This window comes from Furipterus horrens, unplaced genomic scaffold (genome assembly GCF_987537825.1).
Source record: "Furipterus horrens unplaced genomic scaffold, mFurHor1.1.pri manual_scaffold_12, whole genome shotgun sequence".
Taxonomy (NCBI): Eukaryota; Metazoa; Chordata; class Mammalia; order Chiroptera; family Furipteridae; genus Furipterus; species Furipterus horrens.
In genome coordinates this window covers 5,844,485-5,867,715 of record NW_028327182.1, presented here as the reverse complement: position 1 = coordinate 5,867,715, position 23,231 = coordinate 5,844,485, and the positions used below count along the sequence as shown (strand labels likewise).

At 42.4% G+C, this 23,231-nt stretch overlaps 1 protein-coding gene across 5 annotated transcripts in view; it reads left to right on the top strand.

The window, feature by feature from the left end:
- The first annotated feature begins 7,647 nt into the window (after positions 1 to 7,647).
- MBNL2 (muscleblind like splicing regulator 2) overlaps positions 7,648 to 23,231 on the top strand; it is a 97,899-nt gene continuing 82,315 nt past the window's right edge. For all 5 annotated transcript variants that reach the window (XM_090258737.1, XM_090258738.1, XM_090258735.1 and 2 more), the window contains exon 1: positions 7,648 to 8,206. In XM_090258737.1, the coding sequence (XP_090114863.1) occupies positions 8,033 to 8,206 (174 nt within the window). In that variant the 5' untranslated portion in view covers positions 7,648 to 8,032. The remainder of the gene's footprint in view (positions 8,207 to 23,231) is intronic.

Below are 23,231 nucleotides of genomic sequence, written 5' to 3'. Positions count from 1 at the left end.
TTTGATTGACTTTATAGAAATGTATAACTTTCAGACTTTCAGTAAGTAAAAGTTATTTCCACCAGTCGTAGGTGTGCATATGTGCACACAGACGTAAGGATGCCTTATCTATAATATAATATGAAATATATTTTGGTTGCAGTATATATATTTATGCCTTAGGTATTCTTAATCCCCCCCCCCCCCCCCCCGGCTGGTTTGGCTCAGTGGATTGAGCGTCGGCCTGCGAGCTAAGTGTCGCTGGTTCGATCTTCCAGTCAGGGCACATCAGAGAAGGAAAACTCTGACTCCAAAAAACCTCCGCTGCCTTGCGGCATACCTCTTCAGGGGAAAGGCTAAGGGAGTAAACCCCGACAGAAAATCCGGAGCCGGAGTCCCTAAGGCGGTTTGACGTTGCAGTCAACACCGGCAACTCCTGCGGCGCACCTGAAGCCAAGCTGTATTGACTCCGTCTTTCCCTTGGACCCTTCAGCTGCGAAGAGAGGGGGGGTCTGCTGCATGGGCAACAGCAGACCCTCCATATCACCCTGCCCAGGCTCTGTAGCTTCAGCTTCACTGGAGAGGACACTCCAGCGTCATCGCAAGATGTCGATTCAACACGGGAGGAGACAGATACCGTGTCACTCCCGAGTCGGACTGCACAGCCATTCTCGGCGGTGCAGATAGACTCTTAACACACCATCGTCTCTCGAGACGGACGGCTGCCGACGACGATTCTTAATCCCCTCAGTTGCACAGAAATAAACTTAAGTTCAGAGAGCTTATATGACATTACCCAGCTCTTCAGGGGCAGGGAACCACTAGAATCAGGGTAGAAAACTTGGTTCTTACCCCTGTATCCTGCAGGAGTTTCAAAACCCAATTTCATTTATATGTTCAAGAAATTAAAAAAAGAAACCTATTTAGTGGTGTTTAGGCAAATAAATTTTTTTAAGGACAATCCCTTTTGCTGCGCCCTTCACTCTCTTTTTATCGGGAAGTCGATGAGGTTCCTTACTTCTTCTGCAGTGGGAGCTGTCTCCTTTCTGTACTTTTATTGGTCCATTGGGCTTCCCGGGGTGGGGGGAGACCCAGTGAGAGACCTCTTCTTGGTGGCCATGATCACAGGGCAGGATTACACCCACTCCTGGAGGTCAAGTGGCTCTCAAGCCGGCACTCCAGCCATGGCTCCTGCCAGTCCCGTCCAGCACAGGCGTCTGCATCTGATAGGGGCAGGACGCGGCCGAGTCCTTCATTGATCCTGGGAAAGAGCGCACCAGAAGCTATTTTAATATAAGTTCCAGAAATAGAGGTGAGACGCTCAAACATGAAACCACTCACAGGAAGGAAAAACCAGTTTGAAAGAACTATATTTTAAGAATTTTTAAAAATCAAAGCTAGGAAACACAACGCGTCTCAGAACTGGAAATAGGAAACTCAGGGAGACAGAGCTTCTTGGTTAGAATGAGATTTATGCAAAATAAAATTAAAGGCATCCCATAAATTACTTAATGGATAATGAGCCCTTGACTGTCTGACTCAGAAATCAGTTTGTTTTGCAAGGACCCTTTAATCGGCTCCCTAGGAGGCCGATGTCTGGCAGACAGCTGAAATACCAGAGATGACCGAAAATACACTGGCAGAGCCCTGCGCTGCAGAACTGTTTTCCTTCAGGCAGTCTTCGGTGTTGAACCTTCTCAGTCTCAAGACCAGGCATGATTGATGTTTTTCCCTTTGAAACTGTACAAACTAGCTACAAAGCGTTGGCAAGGCGAACACACCTGGGGTCCACAGCCCGGGCTTGTCTGGGCCCTATGGAAGGCAGGAAGGTGGCCTCCTCGGCTGTAGAATGACAGGCCCCGCTTTCAGAACTCCCCGCGCCACATCACTGAGCGGCTGCTAAAGACCGTGAGCGGCACATTCTTCTATGCCGTCCAAGTCACAGATTTCTGAAAGCTAACGCCTAGATGAGTGTTGACTGTATTTTGACAGGTGAACTGTCGTGTAAGGGAAGACCCTAAAAATAGCTTGGGATTAATTATTTTGCAAAGGGGAACGAGGAGTCCTTTGGCATTTCAGGAAATACAAGAGCCTCGTTTCTGTGTCCTTGAACTTCAGCCCTGCCTGTACTTGGAAGACGGGTTGCACAGGTAATCTCGGTATTTGTTACATCTGGTGTTGTCTGGAGAGGGTGGGCATTACAAACGGCTTCTCTGTAAAGACTTCTAGCAGTAAGGGGCTGAGGACTGAGCTGCTGGTCACCAAGGACCACAGGCCCCTAAAACAGTGCTCCCTCAGACAAGGGTCCTAGAAACAAAGTCCCATCCACGACCTGAACAAAGTCTACAGACTACGAGTTAGTCTGCTTTTTTAATTCTCATAGAATAAGGTCTTATCCGGGACAAATCTCTCAGGTGTTTTCTGTTCCATCTCGTTTTGTTTTGTTTTTATTGATCAGAATCATAGCCACGGGGTGGGGGGGGGGGGAGCCCGCAGCCAGCCTTCCTGTAATTGTTTCTGTGAGAATCAGTGAACTCAGGACCCTGTGATCTGGTCAGGGCAGACATTGTTGCTCCGTGGCTCAGGGGAGGGCGGCCAGAAATGCTTCCTATAGCGCTTCTCAAACTTGAGCTTGCTTCAGTCACCCCCTGGAGAGCCTATGAAAACAGATTGCTGGGCCCCACCCCCAGGGTTTCGGATTCAGTACCTCTGTGGGGGGGGGTGAGAATCTGCACTTCTAACAAGTTCCGGGGGCTGCTGCTGCTGGCCTAGGTAACTCCACTTTGAGAATCACTGAGCTAAGGATGCTGGATCTTGAAGTTCAAATAATGAATCCCTGGGAAAGCTCCGTACCCCGACCTCCAACCTACTTGGCAGCAACAGGGTGAGCCCGCCCCGCACCTGCTGGAATTTTCCTACAGGATAATGCTGGAATCCCCTATTTAAAGCTGGTTCCTTTAGATTAGACTTGGGTCAATATTAAAATGCAAATGTTCTTTGGGCGAGAGTCAAGAGTTCATAGGACAAACATTTGTTGAACATATTCTACAAACGAGCCATTAAACCAAACTCTGGAGATTTGAAAATCAATATTTACAGTTCTTGTGAATTAGGGAATGATGATATTTACTTAAAAACAATTACCAGACAGTGTTAGAAGCTGGCTCGTAGGGTGGTCATCGAAGGGCATGAAAGAGGTCAGGCAGGATCATCACTTCGGGGTGAAGTGGGGACTCAGCTGACCCTTCAAGGCAAAGAGCACCCCCACCTGCGTGAGGAGCTGAGCAAGGCAGGAGGGGGAGGCCGCAGGGCGCTGCTGAATGCCTGAGGAGGATGAGGAGAGGCAATGCCAACAAAGAAACCAGGCTGGTGAAACTGGCAACAGCCACTTCAAAATTCTGCCAGGTTCTGCACTACCAGGAGCTCACTGGCGTGGGACTGACTGGGAGGTTGGCCGTAAACCTGAAACCCAAGTCAAAAAGAAGTGAGAAAATTGGGAGAAACTTATACAGACAAAAATGAGAAAATTCTATGAGCAGGAGACCTTGCTTCCCAGAGCAGTCCAGAAACTTCTCGGAAAGGTAGATGGTCCCTCTCGTAGAATCAGGGACAGTGCAGGCGAACACGGGACATTTTGGGGAATTAGAAGAAAGCGCCCTCTCCATACAGGTACATTTTAACAGGGGCCCCTCCAGGCAGATGAACTTGAAAACCCAGCCCCTTCTTCCTCACTCACCCAGGGCGTCTCCGCTGAGCCCTAAAACTGAGAAGTTTCTGTCAGTGCTACCGGTGTGTCCGGGCAACACATCACAGCCGCGGTGACTGCCTGGGGCCTGGACGGATTTCATTCATTTCTGGGTTAGTAGACGCTGGAGAAAGAAAGCAGGTTCAGGCCTTTGTAGTAACGCTGTTGGTTGGTTCTGTACTTGGAGAAGGTTCTCTGTGAGTTCCCTTCGGCTGCAAAATAAGACGGTCTGAGAAATGAGGGGTGCTCCAGACAAGTCCGCTCTTTGACCCCTGAGGCGCTGCCCTGCCTTCAGAACTGATGGCTGGAGCAGACCCACCCAGGCGCAGTCCTGGTCGTGGGTAAAGAACTATTGCAGAGACAGAAGAAGCCTGAAAGTGGATTTATTCAATAAATAACTACAGAGCCCCTCCTCCTTTCATTCCCCTGCACTTGGATAGCGCTTTACTGTTTACAAAGTATTTTTGTGTTTCCTCTAGAATCTGTCCTTGGCAGTAACCTTGTAAAGTAGCTAGGAATTATTATCAACATTTTACAAATGAAGAAACTGGATCTCAGGGAAATTGACTTACCCAAGGTCATATGAAAGATGCTTGGCAAAATGAGGGCTAGAAATGCTGGATCTTAGAACAAGGTACTTTCCACCATTCCAGAGAATTCTGCATTGGCTGATAGAAGAAATGCAAATGCTCTTAAGACAGTGCCATCGGCAGAGATATAATGTGAGCTACATGGATAATTCTGGATATTGAGATATTAAAAAGAAGAGAGTTTAATTTTAATAATCATATTTATTCCAATTTGTTAAAAAATACTATCAATTCATCATGCAGGAATTATAAAATAATATTAATGAGATGTTCTCACAGTCTTCTTTTCATACTAAGTCTTTGAAATTACTGTGTATTTCACACTTTGAAGTGTGATTTTACCCACATCTCAACTTGGATGTGAAATTTTGATTGGAAATACTTGATCTGTATTTAGATATCATAAAATTTACAGCTGAAAAGTGGATTCGTGTACTCAAGTCGGTCCAAGAACACTGAAAAGTTTTCCAATAACTCAGAATTAATTTTAAGTTAAATTACATTACTTAAGAATACATAAAAGTTTTCAATGTAGTTCCTCTGTGGCACCGGCTACATTTCAGGGGCTCAGTGACCATGTGTGGCAAATGGCTTCTGTCTGGGAGAATAAAACCCTAACGTCTATCCCTCACTCCCAGGACCTTGCAGTCTGGAAGATCCAACATGTTTTTTGGTTTATGTGTTAGCACAGTTTGATCTTGTCCCTTGATGACCATGTTAGAAGTTGGTCTTCTCCATCCTCACCCATCATGGCCCATTTCCTTTGCTGGCCTCTTTGATAACAGAAGCTCTGTAACTTTTAGGATAGAAATAGAGAACCATCTGGGAGAAAGAGTGGATTTAGGGGAGATTAAGGGAGCAATTGATTGAGGTGCAATATGATGCACCTTCCTTTCCTTCTGGAACATCTTGGACACACACAGGACTCTGGCCCTCGGAAAGCTTGGCTCCTCTGCTTTTAAAAGCAAGTTCACCTTGATAAGAGTCTGGCCATCTCAATTCTGGTTGGATTTCCGGAGTGACTAGAAATGGTACTCTGTTTTTCCCAGAAAAAAAAATTGTCTTGTTATTTGAAAGTACAAGCGGAAGTTTACCTCATTCACTGGTCTGGGTTGGGGACATTGTTCCTGTTTCAGGAATACTTGAGTATTCACTCTCAGTCTGTGCATCAGTACATGTTAGCCTGTTTCTTTTTCTACACACGAAGCCTTTGCAAAGACAATGCTGCTGTCTTTGAGAATGAGCATCTCCTGTATCTGTCTTGTCCTGTAACTCCATTGGACCTTGGCCCATGGGATTCAGAGGCTCTGTAAATATTTTTCAAATGCAAATTAAATATGTCCAAGCCCTCTTTTAAAACCTCCTTATTATTAGGGCCTCACCTCTACTGACAACAGAGGCAGAATATTTCCTTGTCCCTGGCTCCCCTCATCCTTTGTTCTCCACGGGGGGTAGAGGTGGGGGTTGAGGTAATGAGGGTGCAAGTCCAGGCTGGTCTCTGAAACCTGACCCGGAGTACATTTGGTTATTAAACTCATCTTCTTAAATGCCCTAAGTTAAGCTAGTTGATGTTAGCTGCTGGGAACGCAATGCTGCCTAACAGGCAAGCAGGAGCCTGCCTGTCCCCTCAGATATTTTACAATTGAAGTTAGGTATGTGTCATAGCTTTCAAGGCTGCCAACGTCCTTAAATGCACATCCAATTAGAACTCATTCAAACATGTCTACTAATAAGTCAAGAAAGTATGGGGATGAAGGAGCACTTCCCACTTGTCCCAAGAGATGTCCTGCTAGATAAATGTCTCATGACCAGATAAGCTTGAGAGACACCATTGCTTCTCTTCCCCTATTAGAGACTCAGTCAAGGCCAGGGGTGGAGGGGGCGAGGAGCCATATTGCACGGAAGCCAGTTCAGGTTGATTTACCTGGAGTTAACTAAACTTAATTGATTATGGGACCTACTTCTTCAGGGAGCACTTGCAAACTACTTCAAAATTATTGTTTTCTGAACTTATTTGGAACATACTGATTTTAAATAATCTACTCCCAGTCTCCATTAAGGTCTTAGTTATAAATTTTTTTAGAAAGACACCAAGACTAAGCAAATATTTAAGGTTGCTTGTGGCCTGTACAATTTGTGAAAACGATCAGCTTCTGCTACTTAGTCTTTTATGCATGCTTGACCCAATAATGTTAAAGGTTAATGTTTTAATAATTTCACAATCTGTGAAAACAGTAGAAGAAATGAAATGTGCTGATTTTAGAAATCTGAACTTACTAATTATATTTTTGTTGTAGATACTTAATTCCAGCATTCCACAAAAATAGAACATTTTTAGATGGTGACTCCACTGAAGTCTAAACTGAACTGACCTAAAACTAACGTGCATACATTCAGCCGGTGAATCAACCATCAGTCAAATCAGTCAATAAATATTGTTTTGAAGACCTAATAGCCATGAACTAAGGCCCTAGGAATACAGAATTGAAAAGCACAAATAGTCCTTATTCTCTGAGTGCTTTCTGCATAGAGGGGGATACGAACATTCAGGAAGTAATAGCAGTAGGTAGAAAAGTATAAGAGATGCGAAAATAAATGTCAGGAAATTTTTACCTAAGTTCAAATCTCTGTGAACTAGAAAAGATATAAAGAATAAGGAGCCTACGCTTCATCCAAAAGGACAGTATTCTTGTTATATAGGAGAGACACATCACCAATAATTGTTTATAGTATTTTCAACAACACAATCCATGGGCCAAATGTGAAATTAATTGGAAGCCACAGTTCCATTACACTATTTTGGCGATTAAGCGCATTAGATTGAATTGTTTCAGAACGCCTAATTATTGTGCCTGCCATACTCCTCTCTTTCAGTCATTCCTAACTTTTGGACAGTTGCCTGGATCATCTCTGCAATACGGTTGCATATTTTTCCTCTTCTCTCTCTCCCTGTTTTTTTTTTTTTTTAATTTAATTTTTTTTTGTAATGCATAATTTTCTTCACTATACTTAAGGCTCAAAGCTCTCAATTGCGTTTTTGCAAATTCTAGATAAGAGCTAAAGAATCTGTTAAAGTGTTGATTTCATTGAGTTTGGGCGTAAGCTGATATTTCGCCGGTGTTTTGCAGGTCCATGATTTAAAGGTGCCTGCGGGAAGTTACTTTTGCTGGAAACCGCAGCCTGGGAGCGCTTGTTGCGTTGTCAAGTCCTGTTTTTCTGTCACATGCACGTTACCTTGACCTTACGAGCGGATGAAGAGACCTCAATTGTCTGATTTTGGAGTTGAAAAAGGAGGAAGGAGGAAGAAATCCTGCTAAGATCCGAACAGGCTTAGTTTCCATCATCATCAATAGCTATAGGGAGCTTTGGAACTATACGTATTCTCCCAAGGAATGCCATGATATTGAGGTCGCTTTATTAAAAACAGTGGCGTCTGCAAAGTGGTCCAGAGACTCAGGCATTTACAGCCAGAGATGGCACTGAGCACGCTTTTATTTCGGCCGACAGACTTCCAGTGGGGCGTCCTGATGGATGAGTGACTGCCTGCCAGTAAATCCTCTTCTCTCTCTGTTTCTTGGATTGGACTTCATTAAGCAACGTATCTCTTACCTTCAGACTTACATGCAGGGTTTTCCACAACCATAGTTTTGGGTCATTGGAACTTGCATTGATTTCATCATCTAACAGAAACTAACCGAGTCCGAAATACTTTATCGTCATGGCTTTGAATGTTGCCCCGGTCAGAGACACCAAATGGTTGACGTTAGAGGTCTGCAGACAGTTCCAGAGAGGAACCTGCTCGCGCTCTGATGAGGAATGCAAATTTGCTCACCCCCCCAAAAGTTGCCAGGTTGAAAATGGAAGAGTGATTGCCTGCTTTGATTCACTGAAGGTAAGAGAATGCATTTCATGTGTCACGTCTATGCCACAGTGGACTTTCAAATGACATGTTTTTCCTTGTACTTTTACAGAAGTTTAACAATTGTTTCTAGATTCTGTTTCCTTCTCTGTGGCGACTGTTGAGAGATTTTCACTTGATTTTGTTCATATCAGGCATATATATACATTTTTTACAGATCCATGTTTAAATTAAAAATACATGATGCTGCATATTGGGTCTAGCGTGACATTTGCGTATCCAAGAGTTTTAAATCAAAGTCTGGCTTGTGAAAACTAAAGATGAATATTTTATTAATGTTTGATCTTCTGGAGGTTCTGTAAAGGTGGGGGGATTGAATGTGTCACTTTTGTGAGCCAGTCACCCGATTCACCTCTTGAAGCATTTTCTGCCCTTGTGGCTTTCTTTCTTGGCCAAGGGCTTCCTAAAAATACATCTGAATATATTTTTTTGTTCTCTTTGACAATTTAATATGGCTGACAAACTGTTGAGTACACCCTTGGTACTCCTTGCGAACCTACTATGTGAAAGCGAGCATATAACACATCACAGAAGAAATTAATGGGATTCAAGGTGCCATCCTTGAGGAGCTCGCTGTCTGGGAGGGAAAATACAGCGAGCACAGAAGCAAATACTGCAGGAAAGAAAGGAACACATGCCTTAAGGGGGGGCCTAAAGAGATGACATCTCTGGGGGTCTCTAGAGGAAAGAGTTGGCTTCCAGCTGACTGTTTCAAGAAATGGTTTTGCAAGCTGTGGCACCTGAGTTGTATACCGTGTTGGGTAGAGTTTGGACTTGAACAAATGGGAGAATAATAATGAAACAATGTAATTGAAGGAAAGGAGGAGATTTAGCCTATAATTCTTTGAGGTTTATTTTTCCCAAAAATTACGGATTCTATGAATCCCACATTGTCTAGGACAGTCCTAACATTATCATGATATTGTTTACAATGGAGATAAGTAAGATATATAGCTTAAAAAGAGCTTAATGTTTATATCTCTGCAAAAATTTATTTATGTCTGCTCACCAAATAACAAAAAAATATTGATTCATGCTTTTGCTACATGATTTGGGACATTACTGTGCTATGAGTTTACAAAATAGTGACCTTAGCTTATTCTGGGTATTGAAGGGACTGGGCAACTTTTGTAGAAAAATTTTATTTGGAAGTAAAAAAATAGGTCTTGTAAGACTTGTAAGTCAAAATTGAAATATAAGACTTCCAACCATATATTTAAGTCTATCTTATAGGGGAAATTTTGTCTATACACGAAAAACAGAAGAATACGTTGATATCCCAACAGAAGTCTTTTAAGGTTTGAAATTTTTAAAAATAGATGTACTATTTCCCTCACTAACTATCCCAATTTTATTTGTTTTATCATTTAAAAATATTAGTGAGACTTTAGAATTATGAATCATTTTATCTACACAGCCATAAATAGATGGATGAATTATAATTCGCATAAACTATAACCCTATAAACAATTTTATATTAGTTTTTACTTTGGTTTTGTAGTCAAAATATAAAGTAAATATGTATTTGCATTTATGATTATTACCAATAGAAGCATTCACTATAAAAAGCAGTTTTAAAAGTTAGATCATAAGAAAATCCAAATACCGAAACAGGTCAGAGATGAGAAATTCAGTTTCCAGGTCATCCTCAAATCCTTCATTTTATTAATCCAAGCCTTCTCAGGTTGGATATTAACTATTAAATTAACATTTTAGCTAGTCTCCTAAAACTTTTAATTTTTTAAAGTCATTAGGGAAATAGACCTCGCCTATTAAGGCTAAGTGTTTTTTGACTATCAATAGGACCACAGATCCTTGTTATAATTCATTACCTCACCGTGGCATCTCCAGGACCATCATGGTTGGAGGAGTCCAAGCCATGGGGAAGAAAGCAAGAACAGTTAAATTTACTGCAGAACCATAAACAAGCCATGGGAATGCTGAACACTGTTCAAATGAATAGGAGATTTAAAAAATTAGTTTTAGAAGCGTCTATTAGAACCATTTTCAAGTGCCGAAGCCTAGGTATAGATTGCCTCAGGCCATCAGTTCCCTTTTTAAATTGTCCATTTTCAGCATATTTCATTTGAGTGTGTGCTATGTATTTTTTTTTTTAAGTTATCAAACTATAAAGAATGTGAAAAGAGCCCATAGGCCCAAGAGTAAGACAGACCAGAATCTAAATACCTGCTCAAGCACTTCCCAGCCTTGGGGGGCCATTGGTCACTTCTTACCCTTGTTATCTCGTCAGTAAAACAAGGATATCACCTGTGAAACTGACTAAAGGATGTCCAGTGTCCAGCCTGGTGCTAGCACAGCCCCCTTTTAAGGTGGTTGTAAGGATTACAAGTCCTTATGACGGGGACAGATAAATTAAAAACTCACTCAAAAACAGTAGCTCAAAAAAAGTGATGATGATGATAGTAATTAAGCAATTCAATTTTATTTCATTTAATCTAGTAAAAAAGACAGTGTTTCCCATGGAACCTGCCTGCAGTGTGGAGAAGGGCCGGGCTTTGAAGTCAGGCATGCCAGGGCTATACAATCCCTGGCTGGGACCCATTACTTTACCTCCTTGACTTCAGGTTCCTCTTATTTGAAATGGATACAAGAAGTCCTGCTTCGTAAGATTACTTCGAAGGCTATCTGGCCTAAGGTATGCCAGATGCCCCTACAGGGCCAGACGTGGCAGGGACTGGCAGTGTTAGGTTCTTTCTCTTTGTAACGTGGTGTCGCAGGAGAGGCCTTAACTTGGATGACTGGCTTTCCAGGCAAGAGGTGTTCAGCTCCTAAAGCATCCAGCTCATAATGTGTCCAGACTCTAGAATCGACTGTGTGAGTGATCACATCTCAGTGATGCAAATTATCCATGACACTAAAAGCAATCATGTTGGAGGAAGACCTCATTTTTGTAGTTATTTACACAAGGCATTGTCTGCAAACCCTGTGAGGTATTTTTTTTCATAAAAATAGGTGAAAGGAATATGTGTCAGCTCATCAGTATAGAGATAAGTCTGTTGTGAGGCTGAGATAGTTTTTTCTTTCTTTTTTTTTCTTTTTCTCTTTGTTATGGGTTATTTGTATACAGGAGTAGATTTCCATACATACATACTAAACAAATTTGTGGGTGTTTAGAAAAGAAATTTGCTGGAGCCTTTCACAAGAGAGTTACACATATATAAATACTTTTATAAAAGATGTTTCAGAAAATATAACAGAGTTCTTGCCATGATATTTGTACTTTATCCACAACTCTCTTACCTTGTTGCATTTTATGTGAAATTACTGAGCATGCAAAAAATTGTGATTTTTTTTTTTTTTTTAAGTTCCACTATTATTATGAACAATGGAATTGTTTCAATCTTTTTCTGGAAGGCCAGAACACTCTGAGACACTGTGTTCCACCATTAGGTGAACTCACAAAACACAGTGTGCTTCATGGTCAAGGAACATCTCTGCAGCAAAGGGCTGGCTATCCACCTTCACACGTTTATGTCCGTTTAACAATTGCCCTCCCAGTTTGAGATTTTTCTTTTCAGGTTCTTCCTCCTGGAACTATAGAAATTAATGCGTTGTTTTGTGTTTTCAAATTGAAACATTCAGAGAGAAATGAATTAGGTTTACCACGTCCGGAGACTAAAGGTTTTGGCATGGATCAATTTAACCCAATGTTTACTCTATTTGCTTCAACATCTGAATTTGAATTCAGCTTAAAAAAGAAAACATTTTTTAAAACTATGTTGCTAATTTTTGCCAAAAAAGCCACTCCTAGAGCCTTCGGTGACGTTGCTTAGACCTTACATAACCTCTCACAGGAAAGACTCGTTCAAACAGAGTGTGATTCTTTTCTGCCTACATCAGCTGATGTCTGTCTTCCAGTCAGGGCCACCCAGCAGTATCCCCTCTCGCCCCCAGTAAAGCTCTTACAACCCTCACAACAGCAGTCGCCCCCTGGGAGATCTGCTTCCCACCCTCAGTGACCTGACTGCGGACCTCCCCTGCACCCTCAGCCGGTCCACTCCAGCCACCCCGCTTCTTCGCTGTCCCTTGGCGTGTTTGCCCTTGCTCTTCGCTCCGTCTTGAATATTCTTGCCTCAGTGGTAGGAAAGCATGTTCTCTCGGTCCCTTCGAAGGCCGCCTGCCACCCTTATCTGAAATCGTCTGTCTCCCAGGGCTGGGATCCTGTCTCCTCGTCCCCCCCGCCTCGCTGTTCTCCCGGACGCTTGCTGCCATCTGCTAGGGTGCAGGCTTGTGTGGGTTCCCTGCATTACCTGTCTCCCTCCTGCTCTCTGCCGGCATGTAGGCTCCACCTAGATGGGGGCCATGCCTTTTCTGACCACGGCCGTAGCCGCAGACTCTAGAGCAGCTTCTCGTCCACAGCAGACGCTCAGGAGGTATTTGGTGACCGCGAGAGCGCGTTCCTTGGGAACATATGCGAGCCTATCAAGCGGGGCTGCTGCCCATGGTCATACCGAGGCGCACTGCAGACTGGCGATGCCCTTCTCCTCGCCGTCCGTGTGATCGGCACCCCCTGGAGTCGTGCGGTGCCAACCCTGTGCCTAAATGCATAGATATCCCAACGGATTTTAAAATCAGGGAGCCCTGGGCAGGAATTGGAGACACGGGTGACTCACGAACTATAATGCAACACTGGAACATTGACAAGGAAAGTATTGCATTTTCTCTGAAGCTTCATGTGATACAGAAACTACGTTTTATTACTCTCCGATTCTTTCTAAATTTCCAGAATGTAATAAAGTAGCTCCTGCTCCTTTACCGATGGGATGCTGGCTTTATGTCAGCTGATGACAAATAAAATTTTAGACTTTGTATTTATGGCTCAAAACTTCAAAATTAAAAGTCATAAGTATGTGACCATTCAGGACAGTTCTTAAGACCGTATCAAAAGAAGTTATCAGAATATGTCTTGACTTTAGTTTTGTGTGCCTGAACTGCCTCTGGGCTCGTAGGCAGACGCTAATTATTTGCAGAAATTACTTGAACATTTTCTAAATTGTATGCCTGATTTTGGGCTGATTCAAAAATATAATCTCAGACAACTAGTTTATTATCAATAGATTTCACTGTAGTCATATAGAGCCTACTGTCTGCCAGGCATTTTTCATGCATTGTCGATTTCTTCCCAAAATTCTGTAAGGCAATTATCCAGTCAGCCATTAGGCATATAGGCAGAGGTTCAAAAGTGTAAGTGACTCACACATGACTTATACCTGGTGGAAAAGAAACCTGATCAGGAAAGTGTAACTCCAACCCTAGCACCGTCATTTCCCTCCTTCTAACTCCTCTTACAGAATAAATCACTGATGTCATTAATTCTGAAACTCCTAATAGCTCAATAGTATTTATGTTTAACAAGTGTAGCATATTGAAGTATAAAAAACATTCTAAAATAGAAGCCTGCAGGAATTAACCTATTCAGAAAGTTAAATATTTAAAAAAGAGAGAAAGCAAGGCACATGTATTGATTTTTGTTCGTATCTGTATACAGATATTATATCATCGCTTACTAGGTCTCGGTAACATAAATGGTTTTGGCCCAAGTTGTGTGTGTGTGTGTGTGTTCCCATGTGAATCTAAAAATCATATGTGAATTCAGATGTTATGATGTAATAAAATGCAGGACAGGTTCATACTTGAAGGGTTCGTGGACCCACCAATTATGCTTCCTACATCAGTGGTCCATTTCCCTGTCACTTGACTTCTTCCCTCCCAGATCAACCAACCACGTTTTCTTCCTGCCCTCCCTCAGCCCTATTCGGACTGCCATATAACAGTTCACTCCTCTAAGGAAGTGTCCCAGTACAAGCCTGGAAGCTTCCCCAAGACAGGGTGGCGACATATTCATCTTAGTGGCCCAGGACCTAGAGTGGCGTCTGGCACATAGCAAAAGTAATGTCATGACCACCCAAAGAATGCACAAATTAACAAAGGAATCCCAACAACTTTTCACAAGAGACTCATTCACGATAGCAGTGAACCTCAGACCCCAAACTCCTGTGTGACTCCTCACCGTTTTCTTTAACACCTCTGTTTTGTTTTGCAACCCTGGTCAGCCTCTCCTTAGAGTTCTCTTTTCCCTCATGGTACACTCCTGGCTCTTCTACGATTCTACCCTTCTTTTCCCTTTTACCTCTAATGCCACCTCTTCCTCCTCTTGCCCTCTCATGCGGAGTTTCTCCAAAACTCAGTGTTGGCTCTTCCTAGGTCAGGTTCAGTGATCAGTTCTATACGTGTGCCTGCACTCATGTGTTCAGTTCCCACATCTGTGCCCATCACCCCAAATTCTGCTGTGGGCTCTTTCCTTGACAACCCTGGGACTCCAAATGCCTACTGAACACACCGTATTAATGCTCTATCGTCACCTGTAGCTCAGCATGTCTAAATCCAAACTCTTCATCCCCTCCCCACCCCAAGCCATCACCCCACTCCAACCCTGTGCCTTGTTCCCCAGGCACAAAACGTGAATTAGATCCTGATTGCCGCGCCAAGGACTCTGCGTTTTGTTTGGTTTCTTCTTCTCATTCTGATTGTGGGGAAGTGTAACTCTTTAAGAATTAACCAAAACTTGGCCCAGAAAACTGCTCATACTTATAGACTATTGTAAAGAGTCTCAGGATCTCAAGGCCTTCACGTTTGTCTCTGAAAAGCATCCATGAACTGCACGTAGAGAAATGTTCACCTGCAGAGAACGGCGCATTCGAGCGGACATGAGACAACACAGGGTCATTACAGATTCTTTTTGGTTGTTTCTCAACTTTGTCTAGAGCCAAGATTAGCACCAAATCTTTCCTAATCAAGTCATGTTCGCGGGCCAGGGGGTTAGGACTTCAGTATATCTTATTATTGGGGGGCGGGGTGCACAGTTCAACGCATAACAGTTATACCTAAAGCTAGAAAACACCATAAATCAAACACTGTAGTCTAATTGAATGAGCCCAGATTGGGTTTCAGAATCCATCTGTACACACTGCCCTGAATAGCTACCAGCATCTTTGGAGTTGGCAGAGAGAGGAGACTTAAAAACTCCGGTCTTTGGTGCTGTGCAGAAGCAGAAAGGGTGATAAACCGGCATTCTGTGATTAAAATACTCTGTGGTTAAAACATGTAAGAAAAATAATTAAAAAAAAAAAAAGTGGCAAAACTTATTTTTCCTCCCCCCAAAAACTATAGAATAAAATATCAATTGTCACCTTATTTATATATTTTTGTTAGTTACATTTGTTTATTTTTCACTTTGCCTTGGGCAATGAGGCTAACTTTGTTAGTCTGTGTATTAGTTCTTAGGAAGGCCCTGGCTGGTTTAGCTCAGTGGATTGAGCGTCGGCCTGCGAGCTAAGTGTCGCTGGTTCGATCTTCCAGTCAGGGCACATCAGAGAAGGAAAACTCTGACTCCAAAAAACCTCCGCTGCCTTGCGGCATACCTCTTCAGGGGAAAGGCTAAGGGAGTAAACCCCGACAGAAAATCCGGAGCCGGAGTCCCTAAGGCGGTTTGACGTTGTAGTCAACACCGGCAACTCCTGCGGCGCACCTGAAGCCAAGCTGTATTGACTCCGTCTTTCCCTTGGACCCTTCAGCTGCGAAGAGAGGGGGGGTCTGCTGCATGGGCAACAGCGGACCCTCCATATCACCCTGCCCAGGCTCTGTAGCTTCAACACGGGAGGAGACAGATACCGTGTCACTCCCGGGTCGGACTGCACAGCCATTCTCGGCGGTGCAGATGGACTCTTGGGAAGCTACACCATCGTCTCTCGAGACGGACGGCTGCCGACGACGACGAGTTCTTAGGAAGCCATTTCTCACCAACACTTAGGGAAAAAGAAACATTTATCATGTTAAAGACTTTGTTTACTATCCTATTTTTTCTAAAAATGAAGATAGCATCTTGTCAGTACCATTCTTCTTTCATTCAAAATTGTAGATTTTTAAAAATTATTTTAGAATATTTTTAATACCATGACACCCGAGGAAACAAAGATTTAAAGTAAAAGCCCTGGCCTGAGAATCTATATCTAATCCCTGGCTTTCTTTCATGTAATGTTATATTATTTCATCTCTACGGGCTCCATTCATTTCTTTATGCATTCATTCATTCACTCATTCATTCACTCCCTCTTTAACACACAGGAGGTACAGACTCAAAACCTGCAGGAATCAGCAAGTCATATGAATGAGTGACTCAGCACTTAGTGTTGGCAAGACACAGGGTTCAGAGGAGACTGCAGAACATTAACTGGCTGAAGGTGGGAGCAGCACCCAGCCAGACACAGACGTAGCTGCCTCCTGAGAATCCCGGGGATCTTTCGAAAAGACCCGGACATACAAACTGTGATGTGAAGTTTCTCAATGTACTTTTATTTTTAATGTAATGTTTAATTAAGCTGTGTATTGACTTTATGGAGGTGATGTTGACCAATAGTCTTACACGAGTTTCAGGTGTACAACGTTAGCATTCACTGCAGCGTGCTCTCCACCAGTTCTCCAGCTGCCCATGGCGCCCCTCCCCCTCTGGTAACCACCGGTCCGGGGTCTGTGTCTGTGAGTTTGTTTTTGTTTTGTCTTGCTTGTTCGTTAGTGATTTTTGTTTGTTTTATATTCCCTCCACCTATGAGGGATAGTAGATGGCTTTTGTCCACCCATGTTGTTGCAAATGGCAGTACGTCCTCTTGTTTATGGCTGCGTAGTATTCCATTGTGTATATGCACCAAGTTTTCTTTATCTGTTCATTTCTTGATGGACACTTAGGTTGTTCCCATATCTTGGCGATTGTCAATAATGCTGTAATGAAATATGAGTGCAACTGTCTTCTCTAATCAGTGTTTTTTCATATTCTTCAGATAAATACCCACAAGCAGAATAGCTGGATCATTTGATTGTTCTATTCTTACCTTTTTGAGGACCCTGCATACTTTTTCATTATAGCTGTACCAATTTACAATTCTACCAACAGAAGGGTTCTCCTTTCCTCCACATCATTTCCAACACATTATTTCTTATCTTTTTGATAAAAGCCATCCTAACAGGTGTGAGGTGATATCTCATTGTGGTTTGGAAGTTTCCCAATTTCTAAATCTTGGCAACAAATTAAAATATTTTTAAGCCCTGAAGTTCAAAGAAAACATATCTATGGAATGGCTTCTGCCTGTAGACTGCCACATTTAACCTCTGAAATAAACAAATATTGATCAGGTGACAGGCCTTGTGACACACGGGGAATAGAACAGCATATATAGCAGTTCCCATCTGTAGAGATCATCAGGGTGAACTTACTCTGCTCTTAGTCATTCTCGAAAGACTTTATTTACATTGCTGTGGTGATTCACTCTCCAGTTTTCCCCCTTCCCTCATTGCCAAGTGCTTCTCTCTCCCCCTTCCTGGATCTCCCTCCTCCTCCTGACCTCTGAATGCTGACATCTTCCAGGCCTGATCCTTGAGCTTCTCTACATTCCCTCACACCCACTGTGGACACCTTATTCTTCTTAAAACTCATCAAGCATGTCCTTGCCTCAAAGTCTTTGTACTTTCTGGACCATCTTCCAGAAAACTGGACTTCCTAATGGGATGACTTCATCTAATCCAATGGCAGAAAACACTTTCTATATGCCGAGTATGTCTTAATTTCTATGTCTATTCCTGATTTCTCCCCTGAACTCTAGATTTATGTATTCAATTGCCTCCCTGACACCTCTACCTGGATATTTAAGTGACATCTCAACTTTAATGCACCGTCTCATAAGTCCTCGGCTCCTCCTCCAACCTATGGCTCCCACTGTATCTATTCGCAATAGATGGTACTCTGCACTCAGATGATCGAATAAAACATTTCTGAACCCAACTTAAATCTTCTCATACAATTATAACTATATCCAATCCATCAACAAGTCCCATTCTCTCTGTCTTCAGAAGACATCGTAAATCCAAGCACTTGTCAGCCCTACTTTCATGACCACCCTGCCCCAAACCCCCACCGAGTCTCGTATGGCCCATTATAATAGCCCACAGTAGCTCTCACTATTGCCACTCGCTGCCCTGGAAGGCAGAGTGACTCATAAATGTTGGGTCATTCTCTTGCTCAAAAGTTTCCAATAGATGCTCATTTCATTTAAGGCCCCACCCATGTGATCTGTGGCAGTTCTGGCCCCAAAGGCTGAGTGTGATTCACCTCACCATGGTCTCCCATCATGTGGGTCTCTTTGCTCTTCGGGGCCTTTGCAAGGGCTGTTCCCTCCACCTGGAATGTTCTTCCCCCAGATAACTGGAAGACTCAATTCTTTACTTCAGTCAGGACTTTGCTTAAATGTCACATATCTATCCACAAAAGCACCCTCAGAACTTCCCCTTAAGGGGTGTTTTTCGTCTACATGTCTCTCCCTTGTCTGTCTCCACTGCTAGAAGGTTAGGTTAGACATAAGGTAGGGATCTCATTGCTCTACGCATGTACCTGGCAACTGCTGGGAGCTCAATCACATTTGTAAGTACATAAATATAGCCTTAATTCCTACACTTTTAACCACCAGACAACAAAATTCAAATCAATTTTCTTATTAACTATTGCTCAATTTTTTTAAAATTGATAGAAAAAAAATCAATGTTAAAGGCTTTGTACAAATAAGTTCTTTGGTTTCCACCCCAAAAGGTATTCCTGGGTCACTGCATGATTTTGGCTGCCCTGATAGGCAGGTCCCTTGGAGACTTGCCCACAAGTGTCAGCTAAGAGCTCTCAAAATTCATGGAGTGGCTTATCGGGCCACCGTGGGCAGCTCAGAAGTTCCCAGGGCCTGGCCATTGACCAGTGCTGGTGCTGGACAACATTTTCACTAATCTTTTGTAAACTGAGGACACTGAAATACCTTTGTACTTCGTTCTTGTACTGTGGTAAGAGCATGTGATAGGACATCTACCTCCTTCACAAACTTTTAAGTACACAGCACCCTGCTGGTAACCACGGGCACTGCATTGCAGAACAGATCTCTGGGACTTACTCATCTGTGTAACCGCAACCGTATGAAGTCCTTTTTTTCATGAAGGTCAATTGTTCAAGTTTAAAGGTTGCTTTTCATTCCAAGACGGTTCCCTTCTTATTTTTTTGATTATCATACTATTCCTCTTTTCTTCTAAAATGATTGTCTTAATAGATGAGTTTTGTTGTTCTTGTTTTCCTTAATGTTCTTACTCAGCAAAAGAAAAAGGGGGCAACTCCATGTCAGTTTCCCATTCCTCTTAAAGATATTACCACCTCCATGAAATTCAAAGGCAGGGCCCTTCCTATCCATACTCTTTGGCCTGAAATCCCCCCCCCCCAACAGACTTACTCCTTTGAGGCACACACAAAGGAAAGGATTTGTCATTAGAAGGTCACTGTCGAGTACACATGTTACTTGAGAGGACCCCAGAAGTTCCTCAAGCCTTTTCCCTTTAGCAGGTGACAACGACAGCTTGATCCATTGATTAAGCCAGTGATTTTCAACCAGTGTGGTGCAAGAATTTTTACAACATGTGGTACCTGACTGTTTAGTCAGGAGCACGGACCTATTTTCCCTTACACTGTCAAATTTTTAAAAAATGACAACAGCCAATACAACAGTAACTGTCTGGTATGAATGAATCAAAATTATATCTATTTTTTTTGTCGGATCAGCAAAAAATATAACATTTTTTGGTATGCTACAGAATTTTAGTAAGGTTGAAAATCACTGTACTAAGCTCATTTTAATTTTTGGTGGATGAGGAAGGAAGAGACCGACCAGAGACTCTGAGACCTAGTGCATGTTCATCCCAGTATACAGGAACAAGTCCCAGATCACAGCAGGGGACTCCCTCAGGGTTGTTTGGGGGAGAGCTTAAGCAATGACAAACTTCACCTGTTTTCCAATTTCCCATGGACTGACTTGCTAATGCTAAATAGCATATTCTTTTCGCTTGGTTTGGTTCAATTTCCTCTGGCTCGAAGATTACAGTCTAGCATGTATTACTTTCTCAGCACAATTGTGGCCAAAAAGAATAAAACTGATAGTTGGAAAATAAATCTCCCCCTCCCACCAAGCATCCACCTTTGGATTTCAGGGAGTGAGAGGAGGTTGACATTTTTATTTGTGATCAACCTTGCCTCGCCATCTTGCCTAACCAGCAAGCATTTTGGGAATATGACTGATGAGACTATTTTCTTATGACTAAGGTCTTCCCGTAATGAATATTAAACCCTGTAAAAGATGAGATATAGCCAGGAGAAAGAGAAAGGGCAAATGACTCAGGTGCTTTAACCTAGTGGAGACCAAACAAAATGACTAGATTCAACTTCAGGCATGTTTATATTTCGCCTTACAGGAACATTTCATATTCTTAAAAAATTATTGCTTATGATTTTTGACTGAATCAGTGATATGGGCACAAGGTACATTAGCAATCAGTATTAATATAGAAACTTGTTGAAAAGTAGAATACAGTACATATAAACTTTTTGAAAATGCCCATCTGGTCCATATCGCAAATCTCATTCAGAAGAGCATTTCAAGCCCTTAGTAAAATCATTAATAATGACACTAAAGATATCATTTCCACACCTGTCATGAAACTAAGCACTGACCCAGATGCTCAGGATCTAAAATTAATCAGCAGCAGCCTCATTTGCAAAATTTAATTCACATTGCTTCTCTGGCATTCCCGTTGGGCACTCAGTTGTTAACAAGAGCTGTTATATCTGAAAAATATTGGGATAGCAGAATTCTTAATAAAGATTTCTAGTAGATCCAGATGTTCTGAGTGGTATAGAAAGCTGAGGAGAGAGCCATTTCATTTCCCAGAGAACATCAATATCTTTATTCGTTTATTTATTCTACACATAGTCGTGGGGCCACCACTAAGGGCTTACACAAGACACAGGCACCTTATTTCCGTGGAACTCAGAGGGGAGGCAACAACAAGAAAACAAAGTAATCACATAATTACAACTTGTCAGGGCTGCCGCTCGCTCAGGAAGCACTGAGTGTCCACACAGTGGCAGGCATCCGACCAGCCGGGCAGGGCAGCACAGCGCGTTAGAAAAGCAGATGGTTTCTTTTGTCCTCCTGGTCTTTTCCTTCTAATGAGAGCGACAGAGAACAAATGGGTAGGAACAGCGTCCCCGCCCTAAAAAAAATGAGTTATTTTCAGGCTGTGAGAAGTGCTAAGAGGTCCAAAAAGAAGGTCCTTGGGTAGAAGGCAATGCAACGAGGAAGAATTTAACCAGAAAGGGTGGCTGGGATGTCTTCTTCAAGGGGCTGCTTTCTGAGCAGAGACCTGAAGGATGGGAAGGCAGCCGCCATGGGAGGAGAAGGGAGCTTCCCCAGGGGAAAGAGAAGGCTCAGGGCTTGAGGTACAAGCACTTGGCCAGCTTCTGGAAGCCTGGGGACTAGGGGATGATCTATGGGGGGCGCGAGGGGGGCGGCCACAGACAAGGAATGAGAAGAAACTGTAGGAGTTTGAATTCTATGCTCAGTGCCAAGACTGAAGCCAGAGGGTGACATACTGCAGCTTGCCTTGTGAGAAGGCCCCCGTGCCTGGAGAAGGAGTTGCAGGAGGAGGCCAGGACAGGACCTGAGTTTGGGAGCTTTGCAGGGTCGGTATTATAGCCGGTGCTGCCTGCGGTGGTAGGGGGAGGGGGTGCTGGGGGAGGCATTGGCAGAAATAGAAAAGGAGCGTGTGGGCTGAAATGATGTTTTGGAGGTAGAATTATTAGGAAAGGTGCACCGCAACAGGTTAGTAAAAGAACTGATTAATATGCATTCTGGCCCCATTTGTTCCCTTAGGGGGCCTAGACCCGTTTGTTCAGAGAGGGAACTTCCCCTTTCCTTGTAAGCGTGTTCCCCCCAGCCCTGCTCGCTCTGCTGGTGACTTTATTCTTAGTGTTCTCGGAGCTTATTGTCTCTCTGGTCCCTCAAGACCTGGGCGCAAAGCAGAGCTCTTGGGAAAACGCGGTTTATCATCTGAGCAGACGTAGAGCTATCGAAGATCAGACTGCCGAGGCAGACTATTCTTCTACATGTGTGTTGTGTGACTGATGCGCTTATTACTTTAGGTTTTTCCCAGGTCAAGTCTTGAGATTGGCTTGAATCTCACGAACTCTTTCTTAGATATTTTATTTTATTTTATTTTTTAGTTTTTTATTGAATTCACTAGGGTGACATTGGTTTATATAATTACATAGGTTTCAGGTGTATAATTCTATATAATACATCATCCGTATATTGTATTGTGTTCACCACCCCAAGGCAAGTCTCCTTCCCTTAGACATTTGATACAGAAAGTTCTATTGGATAATTTGTTTCTCAGAATTATTTTTTATTTCCGATCTCAATCATAAGTTTAAAAACCTAGATTATTCTTACCTACTTCTTTAATTACACTGTAGAAAATGTTGCCAAGATCCAAATTCGTCTCTTAGCTGTATGTCCCTCAAATTTCTAAAATCTCTAATTGAAGTAAAAATAACTTCTTGAATAAGCGAGTGGTATAATTTCTTCTTTATTTGTTCATAGGTTTTCTTCTCATGAAGTTCATCTTGATTTACATTTTTCTCAGTTAATTATCAATTTCAACGAAGTTTTCCATTTAATCACTCAAAATAACTTACTCTGTTGTAAGCCTCAATCTTCTCTCTAATTTTAATAAGTATATTTATACATTTATTTTAAAACTATATAATTTATGTCTCTTTCTTCTAATTTTCTCTTTGATTTCATTTGCCAGATTTGTGTGTTTCATTTGAAGAACATCTTCTTGGTCTTAGCTATCAATTCTATAAAAGATAGACTTCTTTTACCTCATTGTTTCTTTTATTTTTTTATTTCTATCTTTATTGTTTTCTTTCTCTCTAGCTTTCCTTCATTTCTTTTGTCTTTCTTCTGAATTCCTAACAAATGTGTCTAGTTCTCTTTCTGTAATTCTTTTCTTTAAAAAGCACTTAGGGCTGTGAATCTACTACATAAAACAGCTTTGGCTGTAT